This window comes from Chiloscyllium punctatum, chromosome 40 (genome assembly GCF_047496795.1).
Source record: "Chiloscyllium punctatum isolate Juve2018m chromosome 40, sChiPun1.3, whole genome shotgun sequence".
NCBI classification, from domain to species: Eukaryota; Metazoa; Chordata; class Chondrichthyes; order Orectolobiformes; family Hemiscylliidae; genus Chiloscyllium; species Chiloscyllium punctatum.
The window spans coordinates 41247785-41273655 of NC_092778.1; the positions used below are offsets into that span (position 1 = coordinate 41247785).

A 25871-nucleotide genomic window follows, 5' to 3' on the forward strand; every position below is an offset into this window, starting at 1 on the left:
TGGAACACTGCGCCCAGTTCTGGTCGCCCTAGTATAGGAAAAATTTGGATGCTTTGGAGAGGGTTCAGAGGAGATTTACCAGGATGCTGCCTGGACTGGCGGGCTTATCTTATGAAGAGAGGTTGACTGAGCTCAGACTTTTTTCATTGGAGAAAAGGAGGAGGAGAGCGGACCTAATTGAGGTTTACAAGATAAAGAGAGGCATAGATAGAGTCGATAGCCAGAGACTATGTCCCAGGGCAGAAATGACTAACACAAGGGGTCATAGTTTTAAGCTGGCTGGAGGCAAGTATAGAGGGGATGTCAGAGGCGGGTTCTTTACACAGAGAGTTGTGAGAGCATGTAATGCGTTGCCAGCAGCAGTTGTGGAAGCAAGGTCACTGGGGACATTTAAGAGACTGCTGGACATGCATATGGTCACAGAAATTTTAGGGTGCATACATGAGGATCAGTGGTCGGCACAACATCATGGGCTGAAGGGCCTGTTCTGTGCTATACTGTTATATCTTCTATCTTCTATCCTCCATCCTCACCGCATTCTACAGAGAGATTGTTCATTGAGAGTACCCTGAGCAGCTGCATCACTGCCTAGTTCGGGAATTGCACCGTGTTGGATCGTAAGACCCCACAACGGATAATTAGGACAGCCGAGAAGATCATCGGGGTCTCTCTTCCCTCTATTATAGACATTTACACCACACGCTGCATCCACAAGGCTAACAGCATTGTGGACGACCCCACACATCCTTCATTCAAATTCTTCTCCCTCCTGCCATCTGGCAGAAGATACCTGAGCATTTGGTCTCTCACGGCCAGACTGTGCAATTATTTATTTCCCCATTCCATCAGGCTCCTTAACACTGTATGATCACACTCTATTCCATGTGCAATTTTCAGACAACATTTTGAATTGCTGCTAAAACAATGTTTTATTAATATGCATTCATTGTTCCACTGTGCCTCCTGACTTGGCTTGTCAGGAATTACTCTGCTGTCTTGCATGTTTTGCACTTCCCTGTGCACTTTATACTGCCCTCTGTATGGCTGTACTCTCATACATACATAGTCTGTATGTTCATACAGCACCTTGGCCCTGGAGGATAACTGTCTCATTTTCATTGTACCAGCTGTATATGATAGAAACGACAAATAAAGTTACTCTACTCTAGTATCAAATACATTACCATTTTCAACACTACTGGTTAATTTGACAAACATGACCTACCTGTTTCTATGCCTAAATCCTACATATTGTCAAGTAATTCTATGTAAAAGAATGAATGTTATGTAAAAGATAGACCTAAATTTAAATTTAACCACAAGAGCAGAACAAGAGGATGCAAGTTCCAAGAGGTACAATACTAATTTACTCAGTACAATTCCATTTCATGTTTTTTTATTTGTAAGGAAATCAATTTTGGATACTTTCCTCATTCACTTAATATAAATAATAATAAAAAAATTACCCTACTACAGAGATCTAGCTTCAATTAAAATTGCATTAAAGCAATTACTGATTCCCATTATGTAAAGATCACCTCATCTATTCACTAACTCCTGCTAAAAGTTCTTGTAGGGTAGGATATAATGAGTTAAAAAAAAAATTGTCCAGCACGTGAAGAGCTGTAGCTATTCCCTGAATGCATCCAAAAGTAACATTGAGAGAAGGGATGACTTCTCCTTGTTTATGGCACTCTACTTTTGACAACATTCCTTGAGAGTAGATTTCATTAATAAAGTTCTGCTTATCAAATACCTATCCAGTCTGGATCAATAATCACTGTACGCTTAAGGACATTTTCCTACAACTACAGTGCCACGAGATCATTGATCTAAAGTAGGATTGACATCAAGATTTTCAATTTCTGAATCAACTTGAATGGTTGCAAGGTGTTAAAAACGGAAGAGTTTTTCAGTTTTTTTTAATAAAGGTAGCACAAGTATAGTTGCATAAATCCATCCGTCTGCTGTTGACTCAATTAAATCAAAATCAGAATACAGATAGTTCTGAGATAACATGAATTTTGGCAGTGTGGGTTTGGCTATAATGTCACTGAAGAATTAGGAAATGGTATTTTCAAGAACACTTAGCTCGATTGGCAACAGCACGATTCCAGTGGGGATTGGTTTGCACACTTCGTTCTGCGCACTTGCCAATGTTGGTGCCGAAATCTCTGCGCCGTTCTGTGCATGCGACAATGTTCGCTCCATTCCATGCATGCGCAATATCGGCGTTGGTCTTCATGCCGTTCTATGCATGCACCGATGCTGAAGTCTCTGCACCATTCTGTGCACGTGCAATGTCAGTACCAGACTTCATGCCATACTGCGCATGTGCAATGTCAGCGCCAGTCTTCGTGCCTTTCTGTGCATGCATTGAGATCAGCTGCCAACAGAGCAGCTATCTGTGAGAGGTACTGTACAGAGGGCAGCTTTCTTACATTCTTTTAAAATGTACTGTTTTAAATTTATTTTTGAATAATTAATAAATATGATTTCAACCTTCATTTAGGCTAAGCTATACTTGGTGTTAGACTTTTGGGTGATTTTTGAGCGATCATGAGTGATTCTTTTTGTTGGTCTGCCCCAACCCCACTTTTCCCAAATTCCCCATTATTTTTATTAAGTGATTTTCTATTCAGTGAGTTTTCATTGAAATGTAACAATGGCGTTATAGGAGAACTACCTGTAGTAAAATTCATTGACTTATTAGGTGGATAAACAAACTATATCAGAACAATATGTGCAACAAGTAGATTATAAATGCCTCTAGGACTTATCTCATAAAATGTAATTCAGTACTTTGGTTAGACCACTTTTGGAATATTGTGTGCAATTCTGATCTCCCTCCTATAGGATAAATGTTGTGAAACTTGAAAGGATTCAGAAAGGATTTACAAGGGTGTTGCCAGGATTGGAGAGTTTGAGCCATAGAGTGAGGCTGAATAAGTGGGGCTGTTTTCCCTGGAGAATCGGAGGCTGAAGACCTTATATAGATTTATAAAATCATGAGAGGCATGCATAGGGTAAATAGATAAAGTCATTGGAGGTAGGTTTGCTTGCTGAGCTGGAAGATTTATTTTCAGACTAGGTAACATCATCAGTGAGCCTCTGGATGAAGCATTGGTGGCATGGCCCACTTTCGATTTATCTGGTTTGGTTTTTTTGAGTTGGTGTTGTCATTTCCTGTGATTATGTCATTTCCTGTTCTTTTTCTTGGGTCATGTAAATGGGATCCAAGTCAATGTGTTTGTTGATAGAGTTCCGGTTGGAATGCCATGCTTCTACAAATTCTCGTGTGTCTTTCTATTTGGCTTGTCCTAGCATGGATGTGTTGTCCCAATCAAAGTGGTGTCCTTCCTCATCTGTATGTAAGGATACTAGTGAGAGTGGGTCATGTCTTTTTATGGATAGTTGATGTTCATGTATCCTGGTGGCTAGTTTCCTGCTTGTTTCTCCAACGTAGTGTTTGTTACAGTCCTTGCAAGGTATTTTGTTAATGACATTAGTTTTGCCTGTTATCTGTATAGGGGCTTTCAAGTTCATTAGCTGCTGTTTTAATGTGTTGGTAGGTTTGTGGCTTACCATGATGCAAAGAGGTCTGAGTAATTTGGCAGTCATTTCTGAGATGTTTTTGATGAAGGGGAGAGTGGCTAGGGTTTCTGGATGTGTTTTGTCTGCTTGTTGGGGTTTGTTCTTTTTCTGTAAAGGTGGTTTCCCTCTGCTCTGCATAGTTCCCCTGTACTGCAGTGTGTGATGGCTCGTTGATATAATGTTCTAATGCAGCTTCGTTTGTGGGTGTTGGGAAGATTGTTTCTGTAGTTCAGTATTTGGTCAGTATGTATTGTTTTCCTGCAGATCCTGGTTTGTAGTTCCCCATTGACTGTTCACTCTACTGCGACATCTCAGAATGGCAGTTTGTTGTTGTTTTCCACCTCTTTAGTGAATTTTATACCAGTAAGGTTATATTGATTGTCTTGAAGGTTTCCTGGAATTTGTTTAATTTAGTGATGACAAAGTAATTTAGTTATCCATGTAGCAGACCCAAAGATACATGAACATCAACTGTCCACAAAAAAGACATGACCCACTCTCACCAGTATCCTTACCTACAGATGAGGAAGAACACTACTTTGACTGGGACAACACATCCATGCTAGGACAAGCCAAACAGAGAGACGCACGAGAATTCCTAGAAGCATGCATTCCAATCAGAACACTATCAACAAACACATTGACTTGGATCCCATTTACAATCCCTGAGAAAAAGAACAGGAAATGACATCATCACAGGAAATGATATCACCAACCCAAGGAAACCAAAACACATAAATAGAAAGTGGGCCATGCCAACAGTGCTTCATCCAGAGGCTCACTGATGATGCTACCTAGTATGATGATGAAACGTCTGAAAATGAACCTTCCAGCTCAGCGAGCAAACCTACATCCAGAACCTCAACCTGAGCTACAAAACTTCTCAAAACCCACTAACAGAAGGTCATTTTCCTGGGGTGGAGGAGTCCAGAACTAGAGGACATAGGTTTAGGGTGAGAGGGGAAAGATATAAAAGGGATCTAAAGGGCAACCTTTTCAAGATAAGGGTGGTGTGTATATGGAATGAGTTGCCAGAGGAAGTGGTGAAGGCTGGTACAATTACAACATTTAAAAGGCATCTGGATGGGTATATGAATAGAAAGGGTTTAGAGGGATATGGACTAAGTGCTGGCAAATGGGACTAGATTAATTTAGGATATCTGGTCAGCATGGACAAGTTGGACCGAAAGGTCTGTTTCCATGCTGTACATCTCTATGACTCTATGACTGAAGTGCAAAAATGTACCATTATATATAGAGAATGATCAACATCTGGTATAGATTCCTGCAAACATTGGAGTAGAAACCCCAAAATCATGACTTGTATATTTGGATACTGCATTGGTGGATCTTTGAGGTCTTTCTGAGGGAATTTAAAGGCAATGAATGGTCTTCCTGTCCATTCTTACCGCATAACCTTGTAAATCCTGTCATTACAAGATCTATAAATAACTCTAGAATTGTATTAATTAGTTCTTAACTCAAAGATTTTTAGAATTTATTATCAATGAGTTAGGCTGGTAGATCCATCAATGAATGTAGACTGCAGAACAATCATTGAATCAATTCTAGATATATCAAAAAATTCTGACCAGATCTATTAATGAATTGCGAGCAGATCTGTGAGTGAATCAAGTTGGTAATCTATTAATAAATCCTGACTGCAGATCTATGAGTGAATCATGATCAGGAATTATGATAATAAATGTTGACTTTTTATAAGCTAACCTTGACCCAATGTGAAACACCAAATCTCATGATACATAATTTAATTTTATATTGAAAAAATATTCAGAGGCATTTTCATGCCTATTTATTCTAATGTACTCAAACTTTATGCTGATATAATTCAAAGCTAACCAATTATTTAAATAAATGCAAATATGGTGATGTTTTAATAAGTGCCAATTTATCTATTTGCTTTAAAACTGTAAATGTATTCATTCTCGCTGAATTTTGTTAAATATGTGCATCTGTTAAATTCCTTGTTTGACTGTGATTACATTATAACAATCCAGTCACATGAAAGTAGAATTAAACATTTTGATTTGATGGTTATTTGACCCTTTTGTCCAGACTATAATATATAAAAGAAATAAATAAATTCTGAATGCAAATCTGAAACCTAATCTAATATCACAGAGCGTTGTAATAACACATCAGAAAGTATGTGAGAGTGTATGGATAACTGTGTGTTCTTCATTAAAATTAAGTGTTTCAATTTAATATGATCACATATAATATATTCATAAAAACCAGTTCACTTAAATTCATTGCGCCCTGCAAAGCTTTTGATGGGATCCCGACTTAAGATTGTAATGAGACTCGGGCCTGTTTTAGTTGAGAGCACAGGCTTTAAGCAAATTTAAAATCCTTTTCAGGTTTCTGAATTGCAAAGTGCTTCATTCTCCAGCAGTAAAATGCTCAACCTTGACAGCATAAATACAGAGAAAAGCCTGGCAAATGGCCCAGCGTTATGTTTATTTTGGGCATGAAGATGCCCTTTACACGTCTTCTCCACTCCAAATAACACCTATGCGCTCAGGCCCAGGCCAAATCAAAGTAGGTATTTAAAAAGCAAGAGGGAAATAATAAATAAAAATTAAAACAAGATGAAGGAAATGTGCCAGAAGGACAGGCGACACAGTAGTGCTGGGGGTGCTCAGACCTAGACCAGTTGTGTTATTAACTTTTATAGTAAAGTGGAAAGTTGGAGCTAAGGAAAATTATTAGCTTTGTCACTGAACTGCAGGAGAGAAGTGTGATTAAAAAAACTCAAGAGATTTTGGCATTTTATACCCAATTGTGAAACTTATCACCTACAGTTCCATTAACTCTTTGAGTGTTTTGAAATCTGATGTGGACATTCCCAAATATTCAGGCAACTCAAAGACCCCACAAAACAGTAAGTCAATTAGTGTTCATTCACCTCGGGAACGCAAATCAGACTGAGATGAGAACACTTGCTGTCTGGTGGCTGTAAGGGATACATGAAGTGACTAGCGAAGTCTCAGCCCAGGAACTCAAGGTCATTAGAACACAGAACTAGAAACTGCTCTTAACCTAGCACGGAATTGCCATCAGTATCACTGGGAAAGGCCATGCAAAACTTTCAATGTAACTTAAGTATATTTTAAAAGTAAACAACAAAATAGATTCCAAACTGTTATAGTCGAAAAGAAGCAACAGCTTTAAATAAAATGTGCTTCTTAGTGACCCATGATATCACTTCCTTGCCAGTAATAATGCCGGCATCAACCAATTTTACTTAATCAAATAAATTTAATCAAATTGCTGATATAGAGACTCGGTCTGTCTTCATAAACTGGTTAATAATTTGGTCATTTCAACAGACATACAGCTACTGTTGGCCTTCTAGTACATTTGGAGCTGATTAGATGCATTGTCAGTGAAAAGACATGAGGACGCTATTCTCTCTCTGTTTAGGCAGAAAGGAGTAAGTGGAAGGAAAATATTCAACTTAGACTGTTTGACATTATAGTAATTTCAGATACATGAAGATGAAACAAGTATCTAGCAAAGGCAAAGTGGTTTTGATGGGGGATTTTATTTGGGGAATGGGCTAAGCAAACTAACAAATGCCAAAAAGGTAGCGAATTTCTTGATTTTGTTTTTGGGATAATTTTCCACAAAAAATATCCTAAAGCCAACAATGGGGCATACTATATTTGATTTAATAATGATGAAACAAACTTTCTTGACAACTTAATTATAGATGAACAGTTATCTAATGGTGTGGTGCTTGAAAGCAAGGAATGTGAAACAGCTACTAGTGCTTTCCAACATTTTCTGTTTTATGATTAAAACTCTAGACTTTAGTAAGGCTGATTCAAATACTCTGAAACAGGGACCGAAAAGTGTAAACTGGACAAATCTGTTAAATGGTAAAAATAACACAAGATCAGTGTGGGATGTTCAACAATAGATGTAGTATGATAAAGAACCTGTCTATATCTCTAAAGGGCAAGAGATCTGAATGAAAAAATAAAACTATGAACATCTAAAGAAGTATGAGACTAAATAAACCAACATAAAAAGCATACAGACATGCCAAAAATAATTTAGATCCTAGCAAATTGGAAAGATATAAAGGATGATAAAGAATGTCAAAACAGTAAGAGATCCCAAAAGAAAATATAAAAAGTTAGCAAGGGATATTAAAATCAATAGAACACATCAACAATTACAGGACAACAAATAAACAATTATCATAAGTAAAAGGTGCTATAATCAGGAATAGTGAATATATGGAAATACCATACTTTCATTGTCCAGATCTCAAATCCTGAAACATTCTGCTTAACATGACACGGTATATCACAATGTTAGCAGCGATTCAAAAACTTGACTCACAATTAGCTTCTTAAGGGTGACCAGTCCTGAGCAATAATTGAGCCAACAATGCTCACATCCAATTAATAAAAGAAAGCACTGAATAATTATGTGAATCAGGATCTGGAGTAGGAGAAGAGATCAGTACATCTCAAGGAAGCTAAAATCCACTAAGGAAAATTAATAAAAACAAAATATTGCTAAGGAAGAAAATAATACCACTAAAGAGTGACAAATAATGAGGTCCACATAGTTTCTATTTCAGGATTGTAACAAACATAGAGAAGAACATTGAAGCCACTTCACCAAAATCAGATAAAGTCATCTTGATTTAGGAACCATTCCCTTATATTGGCAAAGGGCACATGTTGCTCCATTATTTAAGAGGGAAACCAAGAAATTAAATTTCAATTGTCCTCACACTTGTTGCTTAGAATTTACTTGAGTCTGTAACTAAGAATAGAGCGATTGAACACATTGAACATTTTCAGATTTTCAGAGACAGCCAGCATGGATTTTTATAGAATGGATAACCTGTCTGAATGTTTTGAAGAAATGTCTAAAGTAATAGACAAGGGAATGTGTTTGTGTTATTTAACTGCTCTTCTAGAAGATATAGACCTTCATAAGACACTGTTAGCTCAGGTTAAGTTCATGGAATTGAAGGTAAATTGTTGACCTGGTTCAAAACTTAGCTAAGCAATAGGAGACAGAGAGCGAGTACTTTAATTGACAGGATGTGACCGATGGTGTCCTACAAGGATCTATGTTGGACTTCATCATTCCCTATATTTATTAACTACTCAGATGATGGAATTTAAAAATACATTTTCAATTTATTGATATACAAAGATGGATATTATTGGAAGCCATGTAGATAGAAGAGTTTCACATAGACTTCAATTTTGGGAAATATGAGTTCATTCACTCTGAAAAGGATAGAACAGAGTGCTTTCAAAATTAGGAATAGCTGGATATAGTGACTTGAGGATCCAGGTACATAGTTCATTAAGATGTCATAAACAGGTACCAAAAAAATCAAAAATACTAATGCAATATTTATCTTTAAATCTCAAGGACTAGAATAAATTTGTATTCCCTGGAATTTATAAGGCTAGGGTGATTTGTTCAAAGCTTTTAGATTATTAGAAGGAACAGATGAGGAGGTAGAAATGACTTCCATGGGCTGGGGCCTCAGGATTCAGAAGGAATGTCTAAAACTAGAGAAAGGGCACATATAAGATTCTTGAGAAGAGCTACAGGGTAGATAATGAGGAAGCAATTTCCCTGACTGGAAAATCTAGAATACAGGGGCACAGCATTCAAATAAGGGTTGATCATTTATGGTAGAGAAGAAGATAAATCTCTTCTTTCAAAGAATCAAAGAACCCCTACAGTGTGAAAGCAGACAATTTGGCCAATAGAGTCCCTACAACCCTGCATTCCCCTGGGCCAGTCTACCCTGCCTGCACATCCCCAGACACTATTAGCAATTTAGCATGGCCAATTCACCTAGTCTCCACACCTTTGGACTCAGGGCGGAACCCGGAGCACCTGGAGGAAACCCGCACAAACATGGGGATTATGTACAAACTCCACACAGACAGTTACCCAAGGGTCAGAATGTCATACAGCATGGAAACAGGCCTGTGGAATTGAACTCAGGTCTCTGGCACTGTGAGGCAGCTGTGGGAACCATTGAGATACCATGCTACCCATGCGGTTGTGAATTTTCTCAAATAACTGGAGATATTCAATCATTGAATATGTTCAAGATTCTGATCAATGGACTTTTGAGTAATTAAGAAATATGAGGGTAATGCAAGAAGGTGGAGTTGAGTTAGAGGATTATCCATGATCTTCATAGAACACAGAACATAGAACAATAGAGCACTATACAAGCCCTTTGGCCCTCATGTTGTGGCATGATGTCTGCTTTTGCTCTCATTGTTCCATGAAATATGCAACATTGTGTACAACTCACAATGGACTCCAATAAAGTTAGTTTTTAAAATTGCATATCTTTGCATTGTCTTTTTGGTTGAAAGCAATACTTTCTTTTTTTTAAATCCACAGTCCAAAACTAAACGAAATAAAATGATGTGGTCTTTACGACACAACAAAATAATGTGCACAAACTCTGATCTATCATTAAGGAATTCAGTGGTAAGAATGAATGCAAAGGGTCAGTTGAACAACATAGATATTGATGAGAGAATTGTGATATCTGACAGCCAGACTGAGGAACAGAGAAAGAACTGAGAAAAACAATGAAAGGTAAGGGAGAGAGAGACAGAGAGAGAGAGAGAGAGAGACAGAGGCAGACAAAAGATTGTAAGTGTCAAAACAGGGGAGAGAGATTAGAAAAAGCCAAAAGGTTAGCGAAGAAGGTAATGAAGGTAATAAAAATGGAAAGTCTGGTTAAAAAAAATAGAGAGTGATGAATGGGAGATGATAGAAAGAGAAAAAGGAAGAAATTCATACAGGACACAACCTGTACTAACCTCTATGTGCCTTTCCAAGAATTACTTAAATGTCCCTAATGTATTTGACTCTACTACCACTGCTGGCAGTGCATTCCACACACCCACCACTTTCTATGTAAAGAACCTACTCCTGACATCTCCCCTAAACCTTCCTCCAATCACCTTAAAATTATGCCCCCGTGTGATAGACATTTCCGCCCTGGGAAAAGGTCTCTGGTTATTCATTCTATCCAAACCTCTCAACATCTTGTACACATCTATCAAGTCACCCCTCATCATTCTTCACTCCAATGAGAAAAGCCCTAGCTCCCTCAACCTTCCTTCATATGAATGGCAGAACTAATGTGAAGAGTCAAATAAGCTATGTTTCTGTCCAGGGAAAGATATACAGGCATTGGAGCAGTCCAGAAAATGTTCACTACATTGATTCTGGGTACAAAGGGATTTTCTTATGAGGTTGACTAGGTTGGGCCTGTACTCATGAGAGTTTAGAAGAACTAGAGGTGACCTTATTGAAACATTTAGGATTGCTTAACAGGGTAGTTGAAGAGAGCTTGTTTCTCCTTGTGAGAAAGTCTCAGACCAGGTGGTATATTCTCAGATTAAGAGGGTCATTCATTTAAGACAAAGATGAAGAGGATTTATTTCTCCCAGCGAGTGGTCAATCTGTGGAATTGTTTACCATTCAGGGCTGTTAAGACTGGGTCATTAAGTATACTCAAGGATGAAGGAGGCAGTGAAGGATGCAAAGGTTATAGGGTAATGCAAAAAAACTGTAATTGTGGATTATCAGATAAACCATGATCTCATTGAATGGTAGAACAGACTCTATGGGCTGAATGGTCTACTTTTGCATCTACATCTTATGGTCTTACTCTAGCTCCAACCTTTTATTTTCCTCTACAAACAAAAGGATTGTAAAAGTTGTGAAGAAAGAACTGTCTTCTGCAAACAGGACTACTTCAATTATTAATGTTAAATTTTACAATGTTTTTTTTTGCTAACAGAGGCATTAAGAAATACAGGGCAAAGGTGGATAGATGATATCAAGTTACAGATGACTGATGATCTCATTGAATAGTACAATACATTTGAGGGGCTGAATGGTGCCTCCTGTTGCTAGCTTTCTAATATAAATATATCACTTGTTGTGGGTGGTTCCAGAAAATGCAACACGAGATGAATTTATTTAAACAATTGAACAATAGTTCATTGAAAACATTTGTAGCTTTTGTGATACCTCGAATCAGTAACATGTTGGAAATCAAACCCAGCCATTCCTAGAATCATCACAAAATTTTTTTTAAAAATGTTACCAAAGTTGAAAACATGAATTTACCTTTCTGATAGACTGAAGTTAACAGAAAACAAGGACAAGATTTCTGTGCTTTACAAGATTCACTATCTGTTACAAATAAATAGATTCCAACAATAGTAAACATTTATGAATTGTTGACATATAATTCTATTAGTTAAAACTCTAACTCCCTTCTAAGACTCCCACTCTTCATACAGAAGACATAGACAGATATTGAAAAATTGTGTTATGAGTGGAGGGGAAAAGTACTGGAGAAACAGTTTAATGGCACCAGTCTCCAGAATTCATTGGAAGGGTTTCTTTTGTTTCCCAAGGACGTCAGCTCCTTTCTCTCCTTACAGATTCTGCCAGACCTGCTGAGATTTTCCAGCATTTTCTCGCTTAATTTTGCATGTTTTTTATTTGCATTCTTTCTCTCTTCATGGGACGCACAGAGTGACTGGCTCACAAGGAATGATGTCACTGAATAATTGCTTTAAAGTCATAGCTTACAACAAATGGTGGATGAAAAAAACTTGCATTCTTGAGTTTCAGCTAGTTTACTATATAGAGAGAGATGCACACATACCACCTCTCTTTCCAGAGGTCTAGGGGCTTGTTACTGTATTGTTTGAACCCATAAGCTGTTTTGCTACCCAGGAACCAATCAAAGAGCTGTCAGGTTAATGAGTTTTAGCCTCTACAACTGCTCAAATCAATCAGGTACTTGTTACCAGCTGAATCCTACTTTGTACACATGCCTTAATGCCATATTGTCTTTTTAAATCTTCACTTACTTCTTGCAAAGCAACAATGTAGAAATGACTAATAGTGAAATTCCGTAATTTGTTTTTGTTTCAAAATACAGGAATCCCTTCTTCAGTCCTTTGTTTAAAATGGTCTTTTTCCCAATTAGACTTTTTAAAAGTCTAAAAAGACTTTTGATGGGATGCAGTCACCACTGGCAAGGCCAGCATTAATTGTCCATCGCCAATTGCCTTGACTGGATAGCTCAGCCATTTCAGTGGGAAATTAAGAGTGAACCACTTTACTAAATTCTGATTAAGAGTCATCTCAGATTCAAGACAATCAAAAACAAAGTAAAATAAAAAGTTGTAGCTGTTACATTTTTGATATGACTCTAGTATAGGCTCCTCTTCAAAGTCCACTTAAAAATTGTGCTTAGAGAGAGATATATATATTTATATATACATATATATAAAATAGCAAACTTTGCAAACATATAAACTATCAACTTGGACTTATGTACTGATCACAAACTTTGCAAATATATAAACTTGTGACTTGGATTTATGTTTTGGTAACACATGAGCTAATTGTGAAAGCCTTCTCATTACCTGACTATAGTCATAATTAACTTTAGTCAAAATTGTCCATTCATCTTGGGATTGTATTGAAATCAGGCCTAGATTGATTTGATACTTGGTAAAGCTTCTGATTTTCTGCCTCAGTAATGCATATTAATTTAAACCTCACAAGAAATTCTTGCACTGCAGAAATATGGTATCGTCATTTCACTTCTGAAAAAATATTTATCTCAAAAGATTCAGAAGTGAAGTTAAAGGGTACAGTTTCACTCAAGGAGTATTCAATTATGAAGTAAATGAACAGGAATTGACATTCAAATGTAAATTATTAGGTATATTGAGACAATTGTATAAATTTTGTGGAAATTTTGTTGAAAAATTGAAGGATGCTTTGAAACCTTGGGTGAATAGGAATTACTCAATAATAAACGGACAGTGAGGCTGAAGGGAGCTTTTATATCTTTTTTTGTTTTTTTGTGCTGCAAGGGAGCATAAGCAGGAAGAGATATCCTTGATCAACATATTTGATTTCATACAGCAGTCTTAATCCTTTGTTTTGCAATGATGGTGCCACATCAGGAACAGTTTAAGATCTGAAATGAATTTACAGTGCTTCAATCTAATTGACAAAGAGAGACAACAATCAATACAATTCAGAATGAGTGGGCACTAACAGCACTGTAATTCCCACAATATACCGTAGCAGTCCTACCCAAACATTTTTCCACCGGAACCCCATTTCAAGGCATGAAAATTGTCATGATCACTCATTGAAAACTGAGCGTCAGGGTTTGGCAGAGCATAACTGAGAGTAGGGAGTGATGAGAAAAAGAGCTGCAAGAGAGGAAGACAGAAGGTGATGGTGGGAAGGGAGTGCAGAGCACTGTCGCAGTGTTGATGCCTCAGACCTCACAATCCCAAGATCTCAGCTTGAGATCGCATTTGGGTTCCTGACTCTCATTTTGGGAACCACTGTACAATAGACTCTGGGCTATTTTGCTCTGAGTGACGGACACTTTGGTGATAATATTCAGTCTATGCTGCATCAGCCCACTGCCCTTGTACTTGTCAATATGAGTGAAAACTAACTACAAGGAGCTGAAACAGGTGCAGACTGCCTGGAGCCCACTATCAGGAAAAAATGTCTTCAACATGCATCAAACTCTTTAAAAAGGAGAGGTTTTCAAAATTATATTACTGTTACATGGAATTTTTTTCCTCAGAAACAAATCATTCAGCTCAATAGATCTGCGTTGATGTTTGTGCTCCACACCCACTGCCTCTCACCCTTCTTCATTTCGCTCTATCAGCTATTGATCTATTCCTTTGCTCTTCATGTACTCATCCAGCTTCCCTTAAATGCAACATTCTTACAGTTAACAGCAGCCTTTTTTGGCAAGGATGACTCATTCTGCACCCAGGTAAAATCTGATGCTTAATATATTGAAATCTTTCAAAAGTCTCCAACACGCAGACTGATATGCAAGGCTAATTTTCTGAGCAAGTATTATTTGACAATCACAGACAACAGAAAATACATAATACTTCAGCAGTATTGTAAAACTCAAATGGATATCATACCACTCACCTGTACCCTTCTATTGATTACATAAATCATACACGGACCTCTCTTTGTTTCTGGGAAGCTTCTGTGCTCTAGCGTTCCTAGATTTTTAAAAATGTTGTTTTTGATATGCAGGCGGCTCTCTTAGACCAACACCTAATCATCTTCACAGCAATAACAAAAACAGTCGAGGAGGAGGAAGCATTTACTGGCCAATTCTGCCTGTTTTTTGCCCAACACTGAAAGCCACATTTCCATTTTACCTCAAGCATGTGGTGTATCTTTTATTTTCAAAGCTTGCTCCCATGGTGATAGGATTAGTTAAAAAAAACTTGTCACGTGACTTAAATTCCTCCACTGGAAGATTTGTCTTTCAGCCTTTTTACATAGTGACTCACTATTGTTCTTTTTCTCTCTCTCCTTCTCTCACACTGTGCACAACAGTATCTCATCAAGTGCATAGGAGCTCCACGCCCCCTTCTCTCACTCTAACATACACAATGCAGTCAAATTGAGTAAAAGCAATCAGTGGACAGTGCCTGAGTATTTGGTTCTGAAAGGCTCAAGTGTACAAACAGAAATGTAAAATAATTATTCTTCTCAAGTGTCAGCTAAGAGATATAATCAGTGCTGTTTGATTTTCGATTTGGAGAGCAATCCGATCCATTTACCTTTCTATAAAGTGAATTCACCCGCAAAACATTCAGGAATTTAATTATTCAAAGAATATAACTAAGTTCAATTCTTTTCTCCATTCTTTCTGTAAGTCCTGATGATCACTTGGGAGTTTGAAGGAAACCAGTAGCCTTCAGTGCTGTACCCAAATGGGTATGCTTTATGTAAGACAGTAACTATTACTATACTGTTTAATAATGAATAATATCACAACTAAATTGCACCCTGTTCTCTTCACAAAAGCACTGGCCTGCAGGGGTAACTGAATTGCATTCAAGAGAAAGAAGCTTGATTGTTTTCTTTTTCTGAGTTAAAGCAGCGAGTTCCAGAGTGCCCAGTGAAAGCAGACAAATTGAATCTTCTCTTTGGGAACACAGGAGCATTAAGAACAAAAGGAGGCCATCAGCCTCTCAAGCTTGTTCCAATATTCAATCTGACCATGGCTCAACTCCAATTACCAAACGTTTCAATTGCTGGACATTTGTAACTTTTCTGGAGAGACTATTTTTGATTTCCTGTGCTCTATGAAAGAAGTTCCCCCTGATTTCGCTCCTAAACAACCTAATTTAATTGCTACCACAATTGAGTCCTGGATCAACTTTGCAAGTGCAAAATGGTGACAGCCAGAAGCAGGTTCCTCAGAGATATCAGCATCACTAAATCCATTGGCATGACAGTTCTTTGAAGCTGCACAGGAATGTCACATCGATATACCTCACAGCCTCCTGATGATCGGGGACATTATATGAGAGTAAAATATCAGAAGCTGGTGTAAAAAAAATACAATATTTTGGTAAGAACGGGATTATAACTGTTTAATACTAAAAATCAGTAAATTTTGAAATGCTTTAAAAATTGATGTGATTTTTGTTTATTTTTCCTATATACTTACATTTCCTTTCTTGTAAACCAATGATCTGGGTTGGAAGAGAGTTTCTCCAAGAATTGCTATCATTTAATGAGAATTATTGTAATTACAGGATTTACAAATGATTGTCGAATGAATTGAAACTACTTCAGAAGAATATCTAATGAAAGCAGCCTTAGAATAATTGTGCTGGTTATTCCCCATTACTGCTGCAGAGGCAGATTGTCCATTGTCATTCACTTGACATTACAGGAAGTAATGGTGACAATTATAGGAAGTGCATACCTAACACATTTTATTAAGAATGTAATGCATTCTGAGCACTGCTCTGTGGAAAGATATATCTTCCACATTTTAAGGGTATTTGTTTACTTGGATTTGGTTGCAGCTGATCATATTGCATAGCAAAATTGTCAGCCAGTCTACCAGGCATACATCACATAAGTGGCTTTCCTTTTAAAGTTCACTGGGACTGAGCGGAATCTAAAGTTGTGTTTATTTATTAAGAAATGATGAAGAAACTGCTTGTTTGAAGAACTCACTGATTCACATTCATTTAAAGAATATAGTAAACTCTCCAACATCAAGAAAAGGAAAAGTGGCACAGTGGCACAGTGGTTAGCACTGCTGCCTCACAGCGCCAGAGACCCGGGTTCAATTCCCACCTTGGGCGACTGACTGTGTGGAGTTTGCGCATTCTCCCCGTGTCTGCGTGGGTTTCCTCCGGGTGCTCCGGTTTCCTCCCACAGTCCAAAGATGTGCAGGTCAGGTGAATTGGCCATGCTAAATTGCCCGTAGTGTTAGGTAAAGGGGTAAATGTACAGGAAGGGGTGGGTTACGCTTCGGTGGGTCGGTGTGGACTTGTAGGGCCAAAGGGCCTGTTTCCACACTGTAAGTAATCTAAAAAAAGGTTACTTTTTGATCAATGTTCACATGTAGATGGAAATAGTAGTGCAAGAGAGCTTGTTCCTCATAATCTTAACATCTAAGTGTAATATTAGTTACTTGCAAGTCATTAGTAAAAGAGGTTGAATAGAGAGTAAAATTTTGGGCACAATTTTATGGGGAGCAAGTTGGAGATCAGGTTGGAAGTGGAAGTATGCACATCATTTGCTCCTACCCTGTCTCCATCTTCCCACATCAATCATATGCTTGCCAGCTAATTAACAGCTGTCTAGTAGGAATCATGGTGACAAAGAAGTCAGAACTAACTTGATGTTAGGAAAATGGTGGGCTCACAGATAGAAGCAGCTGCTGGCAGGAGGTTAAAGGAATGCAAGCAGTTAGATTCTGTTCAAGTAGAGGACAGAAGAAGAAGATCAGATTGCAGTTTTGAGGCAGACTGTGAAAGGAGGCTGTAGGCAGATGGCACAATCCATTCAGCCTCATTATTACCAGATCAACCACAAACTATTTGGAGGATGAAGGCAGAAATCCACATACCTTGAGGGCTTGCAGAGACACAACCGCATATTCATTCACCAGAAATGGCAGAGGAAAACACACAGATGACCCTGTAGTTTAATAATGGTTCCCTACGTATCCTTCCCTAGGCTGTCAAGGAACAGCTGGAGATCCTCCTCTAATGGTATAGTAAGAAGGTAAGTCCCAACCTGACAAAGAAAACATGGCTGGGTTGCAGAAAAAATGTGATCTATATTTTTCAAAGGTAAATGAGGAATCTAACTGTCATTATGATCGCACAATGAAAAGTGAGTATACATGCTGCAAGCATGAGAAGTATCAGCCAGGATGTGGATGCATTGTCTCCACTTTACCAAATGAACTTGTGCTGGAGTGTGATGGTTGGATCCATCTAGCTATGGAACTCATCGTTCTCCCATTGTTTTCTCCAGAGAAGAGGGTGCACAATGCCTATATCAGATTGATGACAGGAATTCCAAACCAGACAGTGCAAGATGGAGGAGGACATCTTGAATTTCATAGGTCAGCAGAGGGTCAGATTGGTTGGCAGTGGAGAGGATAAAGTGAGGACTGTAGATGCTGGAGATCAGAGCTGAAAATGTGTTACTGGAAAAGCGCAGCAGGTCAGGCAGCATCCAAGGAACAGAGGCCAGAGTTAGTCTTGGTGCTGTTAGACACTGGGATGGACAGGAGATGAAGAGTGTGTGTGTGTGTGTCAGAGGACTGTGCAGTGCAATGGGTGAAAATCATCATATCTGCATATGTTGTATGACAGCATGTTTGCTCAAGGCCACTAAATTTTATGAGGTTTTTCTTATTACATCAGCAGTTCAGTCGTTGGCCTGAGCAATGTCGACCTCAAGAGATTGGCATTAACCTCTGAGAAAGAAAGATAGATGCACTGTCCCATATTTGTTCCACACCATGCACCAGCAGAGATTAAATCGTACCAGGAGTCAACCACATTGTTGTGGGTCTGGAGTCACATGTAAGCCAGACTCTATAAGGATGGTAAATTTTCTTCCCTGAAGGACATCAGTGAAGCTGATGGGTTTTCACAACAATCAGCATTGGTTTCTTAATTCTGAAAATATATTGAATTCAAATTCCATGATATGCCACTTCAGATTTGAACCCAGGCCTCCAGAATATTAGCCCAGAGCCTGGATTAATTGTCTAGCAATAACACCACTGGGCCATCACCTCCCCAACATCCCTTTGGTTTCTTTTGCTGCAGACTGCTCTATAATTACCTCTCTCTGGCTCAAGACCCTATTCCCATTGAGTTTGTTACAGGTAACCCCATTCACCAGCTCAATTATAATTTTGCCTATAATCACAAAATAACATTTAAAAGACCTTTGAATAGGTACATGACTAGGAAAGTTTAGAGGTATTTGGGCCAAATGCAAGCGAATGGGACTGCTTTAGCTTGGGAAACTTGGTCAGCATGAATGGTTTGGATCAAAGAGTCTGTTTCCATGCTGTATGAATCAATGACTCTATAACTTGACTGACCTCTCCGACAGACTGCAGTCCTTAGTGTATTCCTTCACCGCTGGTTCTCAATACATAATAGAACCCTTTGTATCACCCTGCTGCAAATCCCATGTAATCCATGCAACCACCATTAATTTGCATGGCTACACAAAGTACCAGGTAACTGGCAATTTAATTGTCTCATTAACATAATAATTGGCTTGACATGGGACACAGTCAAATTTCTGACTCCTGAGCAGACTTGCTTTCCATTATATTGGAATTAAGTGTAATGGCATCATGGATTTGATCCAAAGTCACAAAGCCCAAATTACATTAAATCAGAGGGACATCTGCCCACTTCCTGAATTTAAAACTTGTCCTATTTTTCAAGTTTGTCAATAGTTACAAGTCATGGTATGTACAGTATTAGTTACAATCAAAATTATGTTCCATTCATTTTCCCATTAACCACTCCTAGGTGCAGTGCAGGTCAGATAAAGAATAAAACTATCTTAACAAGGTCGCATCAAAAACTCCCATGTAAGGTACAAAATGGCTTAGTTGCAAATAACATGCTGTTCCAATGTTCCTTCAAGCTAAGTTAGAATTTGAATCAGCATAGTAGGCAATTGAGAGCTGTCTTGACTCTGTCTAATTTATTTTAGGCTAGGCTATTATTTATTTCCCACCCCAACTGCATCTAAGAAGGTAGTGAGAAAACTACCTTTTAACTGCTGCAGTTCATGTGATGTATGGGTACACCAACACACCCTTAGAATGTTTGAACTTTTGAGGCCAACTTAGCAATCTATCAGCACTCTGAAACACTGAAGGCAAATCACAGAAGGGTCAAAGGAAGATGTTTAGAATTCCTATCAACAAGCTGCCCATCATGACAGACTTTATTGCACAACAGACAGATATCATTTGTTAACTGAAGACTTAAGAGCTAACCTTAGCACTATGCAATGTTCGCACGTTGTGTCACTGACAACTGATTTTCTTCCCTAATAAGCAGTAGGGCATGCACAGATAGGTAATGTGTAGGTTCTTGAAAGTGGGTTCACTAGAAGGTATGATGCATGTAACCAGATGAATAAGGAAACAAATTTTCTGATGCATTATGATATAAGTGTTCACTGCAGAGCTCCAAATTCAAACAATTTTGCACTGCTTCCAAAGAAAAAAATGGTAATTTGCTCTGCGCATTCTGCATGATTTTGGATCAAAGATGGCAAGGTTTCAACTTTGTGTTCTTGTGAGTGACTTACAGCTTCCACCTATGTCATAAACTGATTCCTTTCTTTAAGACTGGTACATTATAGATGGCCTGAGAATTTAGGAAAAAAAGGAAACAATCCCTATAGATTTTTATGACAACAGATTCTTGTTTTTTTTTGGTAACTACCTCTAGTTCCAACTAGTTACCTCTAGTTGGAATTACTGATGGATCATGATAATGGAGAATGAGATGGCACTGTCTAGGGTAAATATGAATGGGATGATATCTTGTGAGGGTATTTTCAACCTCTGACGTGACGCTGCAACACTGTCAACTCAAATGCACTGTGATTATGTGCTAGAGAGCTGCACTACTTGTCCAACGATGTCTAGCAAAAGCAATGAGGTAGAAAAAGTGGTGAAAATTGGTTAAAAATAAAATAAAAACCTTGTGTCATATGATAGCCAGGTGATTGGTAGTTGGACTACAATATCTCACCACTGTTGCATGGTCTAAGTGCACTTTGGTGTACACATTGCAGATAAACAAATGGCTGCAAATCTCTTCTTTATCATTTATTGGCAAATACCTTTCTGTAACTTATGTATCAGGTTTTTGTATCTAAGAGTGCCAGCGGATCCTGGAAATCTGCCTGTTCCTTTGGCTTGGGTAATTGTGTTCTTGTCCAGGTCACAAAATACAACCATACAATAACAATTAACAATATAGAAATAAAGATGCAATAGTATTACTGCAGCAATAATTAACCCAATTAAAATCAACATCTTCATTCTCCTTTAACAAACATTTATTGGAAGATCTAATCCTTTTAAGATCTTAGTTTCTAATAATATGTGATAACATTAATCTTAGTTCAATAAATAAAACACATACTTTTAAAGGGGCACTCTTTTCAGACTTTTTTAACGCAAGTGACAAATAGCAAAGAGCTGAACACCATTTCTATCACTATGTCATATGGGAATAAATAAGTTATATATTTTGATTGTGATTTATATCACTGCAATTTGTGCCTGTGCCTATGATGTAGTCTGACAAATAGTTCATTAGTATGCCTTTAGAACAGTTGCTATTTAATGAATGTGTTTTCTTTAAACAGAGGTTATTCAAGGATGATGTAGACAGCAAAAGAGACAAGATGCAATGATTTATTTATGAGATTGAGCTCCTTTAAAAAAATTCAGCTTTGGCAGCTCAATAGCTTTGAGAGGGTTAAGTAAAGTAACTATTACAAAGGATCTGGTAGGAAAGACAAAGTATGGCTTCTCTCCCTCGATCTCACCACCGTCGTGCAAAACAGCCCACCACAAGCAGCTCCTATTCATGCCACAGAATTCTCCGCCCTCAGTTCATGAGGAATTAGATAAATTCCTGAACATTCCAGAAAATCCAGCACCAGTCTTGAAAGCACCAGACAATTAGTTGTGTCGCCATCTGCATGCAATTTACTTAAGTGTGTGACTAACAAACATTAAGAACTTGTGCAGAAAAAAAAAGTTAAACTGTCTGGTATAATGAACTTCCATCGGCTCAGCACAATTGCTTAACCAATCTCCAAAAAGGCACAAAATTAAAAATTATACTCACTCCAACAAATTAATTTTTGCAGTGGGGTAAATATAAGTTCTTACCTCTGGCGCCCAAACCAAAGTTTCTTCTGGCTACGTACTGTAAACATTTGACACAAAAATAAGTTTTGACAATCTCGGCCCAATACCCAGACTCTCAGCACAGAACTATCTATAATCAACAACTTCATGTCAAATTCATTCAGATGCACCATGCCAGGAGCAATGGGAGAAGTGTAAAATATCATATTGGTACAGTAAGAAATGCTGCTCTGAGGCTGAGACTGAGGAAGAACATTCTTACAATGTAAAGGTACTGGAAGTCTGCAGCACGGATCATTCATTCATTCTGACAGTTGACTCAGTTTGCAATTTCTGGAGAACAATTCATGATTGTTGAAGCACTAACATTGAGGAGTAAACTGTTGGTGTCCTCAGTTACTTTCTTCAGTTACTCAGTCATATTCTTTATAAGAGGTTATGATTTAATTGCAAAATAAATACTCAGTGTAGCAAGGGATAGCAAACAACATTTAATGATTAAGAACAATTAATAAATTAATTCTACTGCCAAGTCTTCTCAGAAGTATTTAAGTGGAAGATTAATTAGTCTTATATTTAATATAGCTTGGACTAATATTGACTTTGACAGGAATTAAGGTGGACGTAGAGAGGTTGAACGTGTGACCTGACATTCCAACATTCAGCTTTTGGACTGGCTTTACTCATGGCAGCAGGTGGCTCAGTGGTTAGCACTGCTGTGTCACAGTGCCAGGGACCTGATTATCATTTTACTCTCTACAACTGTCTGTGTAGAGTTTCCACATTGTCTGTGTGGGTTTTCCCCCTGGTTTCCTCCAGGTGCTCCAGTTTCCTCCCAAATTGCAAAGATGTGCAGGTTAAGTGGATTGGCCATGCTGAACTGTCCATAGTATCCAGTGAAGTGTAGTCTAAGTGGGTTAGCCATGGAAAATGTTGGGTTATAGGGAATGGGTGGAGGGCTGGAATTGTTTGGGATGAACATCAGAGAGTTGGTGCAGGCTTGATGGGCCGAATGGCCTCGTTCTTTACTGTAGGAGTTCTATGATTTTACGAAACTTAAAAGTTAATGAAAGAACTTCAAAGGGGAGGTAGGGAAAGACCATGGAGTCTGCAAGTTTTGATATTGCTCTGCTCACTATAATTATACTGACAGCATCCTGGGGATAGTGGCTGTTGACACTGGAAATTCCTTTTCATTTCAGAGTGTGGATTAGAGACCAGACTTTATCTTTTTCTTAGATTATCACAAAACATTTTATTCTATCTTAATTTTTAAATGACATATTAATGTCTCTATAATTTAAATCTTGCAAGTTTATTTTAGTAGATGCTGTTACTTAGAAAATATTGCTTCACAACAATGCACTGAGCAAGGTAGAATCTGAAAGTGTAAATAAATAACTAATATTATAATACATTTGAAGATGAACTTGTTTGTGCTGCTATAAAATGGCTCCATGTTTGGTGGCTCAAATGTGTTCCCAGAAACAAATCCAAATTTTCAAAATTCAAGACATAATTTTCCCAATCAGATTCCCATCCTATCACCTACCAAATGAAAACTAGATGCCAACAATATCTGGTATTAAAGTTTGCATGGGAACTCTAGCTTGCGCTTGTTCTTCTGGGCTTCTATCTTGGACCAAGATCTTAGGGCTCACTCCAAGGACAGTGGCTGTGTACAGCCCATGTCCAATGGATGCTGGCATCACTGATCCTGGGATATGCTGGTAGTAGTGTGTACTTCTAGCTACAGTGAGTGGAGGAATCAGGTGAGTACTGGGTGATAGAGGTAGCATAGCGATATGGTATAGGTAATGAGGTGTGTCTGGTGTGATAGTGTGAGAAAACCTGCTGGGCTTTCAACTGAGAAAACCTCCATAAAACTTGTTGAAAATTAGACTTTGCCAAGATAAAGTAAGGTTCAAACCTTACTCTCTTAAGGTACAGTCTGTCACAGACCTCACTTCTGAAGATATTTAATTTTCTTTTCCCTCAACCTTTTATTCCATGTCATGCACCATATATCCCCAAACGTCTATAGAGGGTTAGTAGACTAGTGGGTTGTGTTAGAAAGGAGGCAATACAGAAGGAGACAGTATTGAGAAAGGAAAACTGGACAGAAAAAGTTAGGATAGAGCACAATGAGAGAGCAAGAAGGCAAATGGACCAGGACTGAAAAAAGAAAGACAGAGTGAAATCGAGAAGGAAGCAAGTCAGAGAGAAGCCATGCAACATGTGAAAAAATGTGGTGGCAACGCAGAGGGACACGGCACAAAGAAAATCAGTGAACAGGGTGTAAGAAGAGAAGGAAACAGGACAGAGCAGTCAGAGCAAGGGACAGCAGAGGGTAGGTGGCCAGAGAATAGTAGACAGAGCATGTCACAGCAGAGGTTAGTAAAACAAAGGATGGCAGTCAGAGAGAGGGAAGACAGAAAGAGGCAGGACTGACAGAAGGAGTTTAGAACCAGGCATAAGATGACTTATAAATGCTGAATTTCAATTATGAAAGAAGATGAAAAGTTGAAATACTATTCTTTGGGACTAAGGACACTAAGGTCACTAATAGATGATTTCAACAGTCTGAAGATAACGGAGAAAATTGTTGCAAAATAAACATTCAAAAAGTTTTTTAAAAATCAGCAAGTCAGGAGTATTTCAGCCTTCTTTCCTTACATCATGTACCATACCTCCCCAAAAGAGTCCAAGGGTAACAGGGTGGGTGTTAACGACAGAGGAGAGTCATGACAGAAAAGGACAAGAATAATTCCTGATGCCCATACCAGGCTATGGTACTTAATATAGAAGGGCACCAAACACTGTTATGATTAACAAGGTCAACAGACAATTGTGGATCCTTTGGTGAGATATAGATAAATGATATAACTTTTCTGATGTCATCACAGACAGAAAAAGGCTAAAGTGAGACTAAGCACAAAATTAATTGTGACATTTGATAAATCAGTTGCTTATCATCCCTTAAAGATCAAAGATAGAAAGGTGATTTAATCAAGGTTCTCTAAATGTCAAAATGAACCAAGAGAGTAGATAAAGAGACACTTCTTCATCGTAAGGATACAGAAATCTGAACACTTTGGGGAGGTGGTGACCTAGTGGTATTATCACTAAATTATTAATCCAGAAAGTTCCAGCTAATGTTCCAGGGTTCTGCCACAGCAGATGGTGAAATTTGAATTGAACTTTTTAAAAATCTCTGGGTTTAGAATTGAGTGATGACCGTGAAACCATTGATGATTGTCAGAAAAACCCATCTGACTCATTAATGTTCTTCAAGGAAGGAAATCAGCCTTCCTCATCTGGTCTGGCTTACTTGTGACTCTCTCAACTGCACTCTGAAATAGCCTAACAAGCCATGCAGTTCAAGGGCAGCTAGGATAAGTAATAAATGCTGGCCAGCCAGTAATGTCCATTTCCCATGAGTGAATTTAAATAAAAACTATACAAAAAGATTACATGCTGGGATATGAGGATCTTTCAAGACTAGGATTGATGGATTTTTGTTAGGGAAGCATATCAAGTAATATGAAATAAAAGCAGAACAAAAAACTGCACAGCACAGGAACAGGCCCTTCAGGTAGGTAAATGACATTGAATCACAAATCAGCCATGGTTTAACTGATTAGCAAGGCACATAGGACTGTGACTTTTTTTCCAATCTTCACCTCCTTTAATTCAGTCACCTGTTACACGTCAACTCCATGAACCATTATATTTATGCTGTATGAACTGTTGTAGTTGTTACATGTATGATGAACTACAATAATATTTACATCTCAGTGAGCTCACAGAAGTTTAACTATTCTTCTTTAGTAAAACTGTACTTTTTTAAAAAACATTGATCTGACCAGTCAACAGACCAATATCATTAGTTCTCCTTGCCCTAGAATAACCCTTTACACTGTTCTCATTGAGTTCTTAAGCTATT

The 25871-nt window shown here is 38.1% G+C and overlaps 1 protein-coding gene across 11 annotated transcripts in view; it reads right to left on the bottom strand.

Annotated features, from left to right (window-relative positions):
* Window positions 1–25871, bottom strand: part of LOC140464494 (ankyrin repeat and fibronectin type-III domain-containing protein 1-like) — a 924898-nt gene that overhangs the window by 176337 nt on the left and 722690 nt on the right. For 2 of the 11 annotated variants that reach the window (XM_072559628.1, XM_072559625.1), the window contains exon 1: window positions 14647–14879. The exons of 8 other annotated variants lie outside the window; for them this stretch is intronic. Coding sequence is in view for 1 of the 3 variants with exons in the window: in XM_072559624.1 (XP_072415725.1) it covers window positions 14886–14929 (44 nt within the window). In the remaining 2 variants the exon portion in view is untranslated. One more of the 11 variants, XM_072559624.1, reaches the window with a different exon arrangement.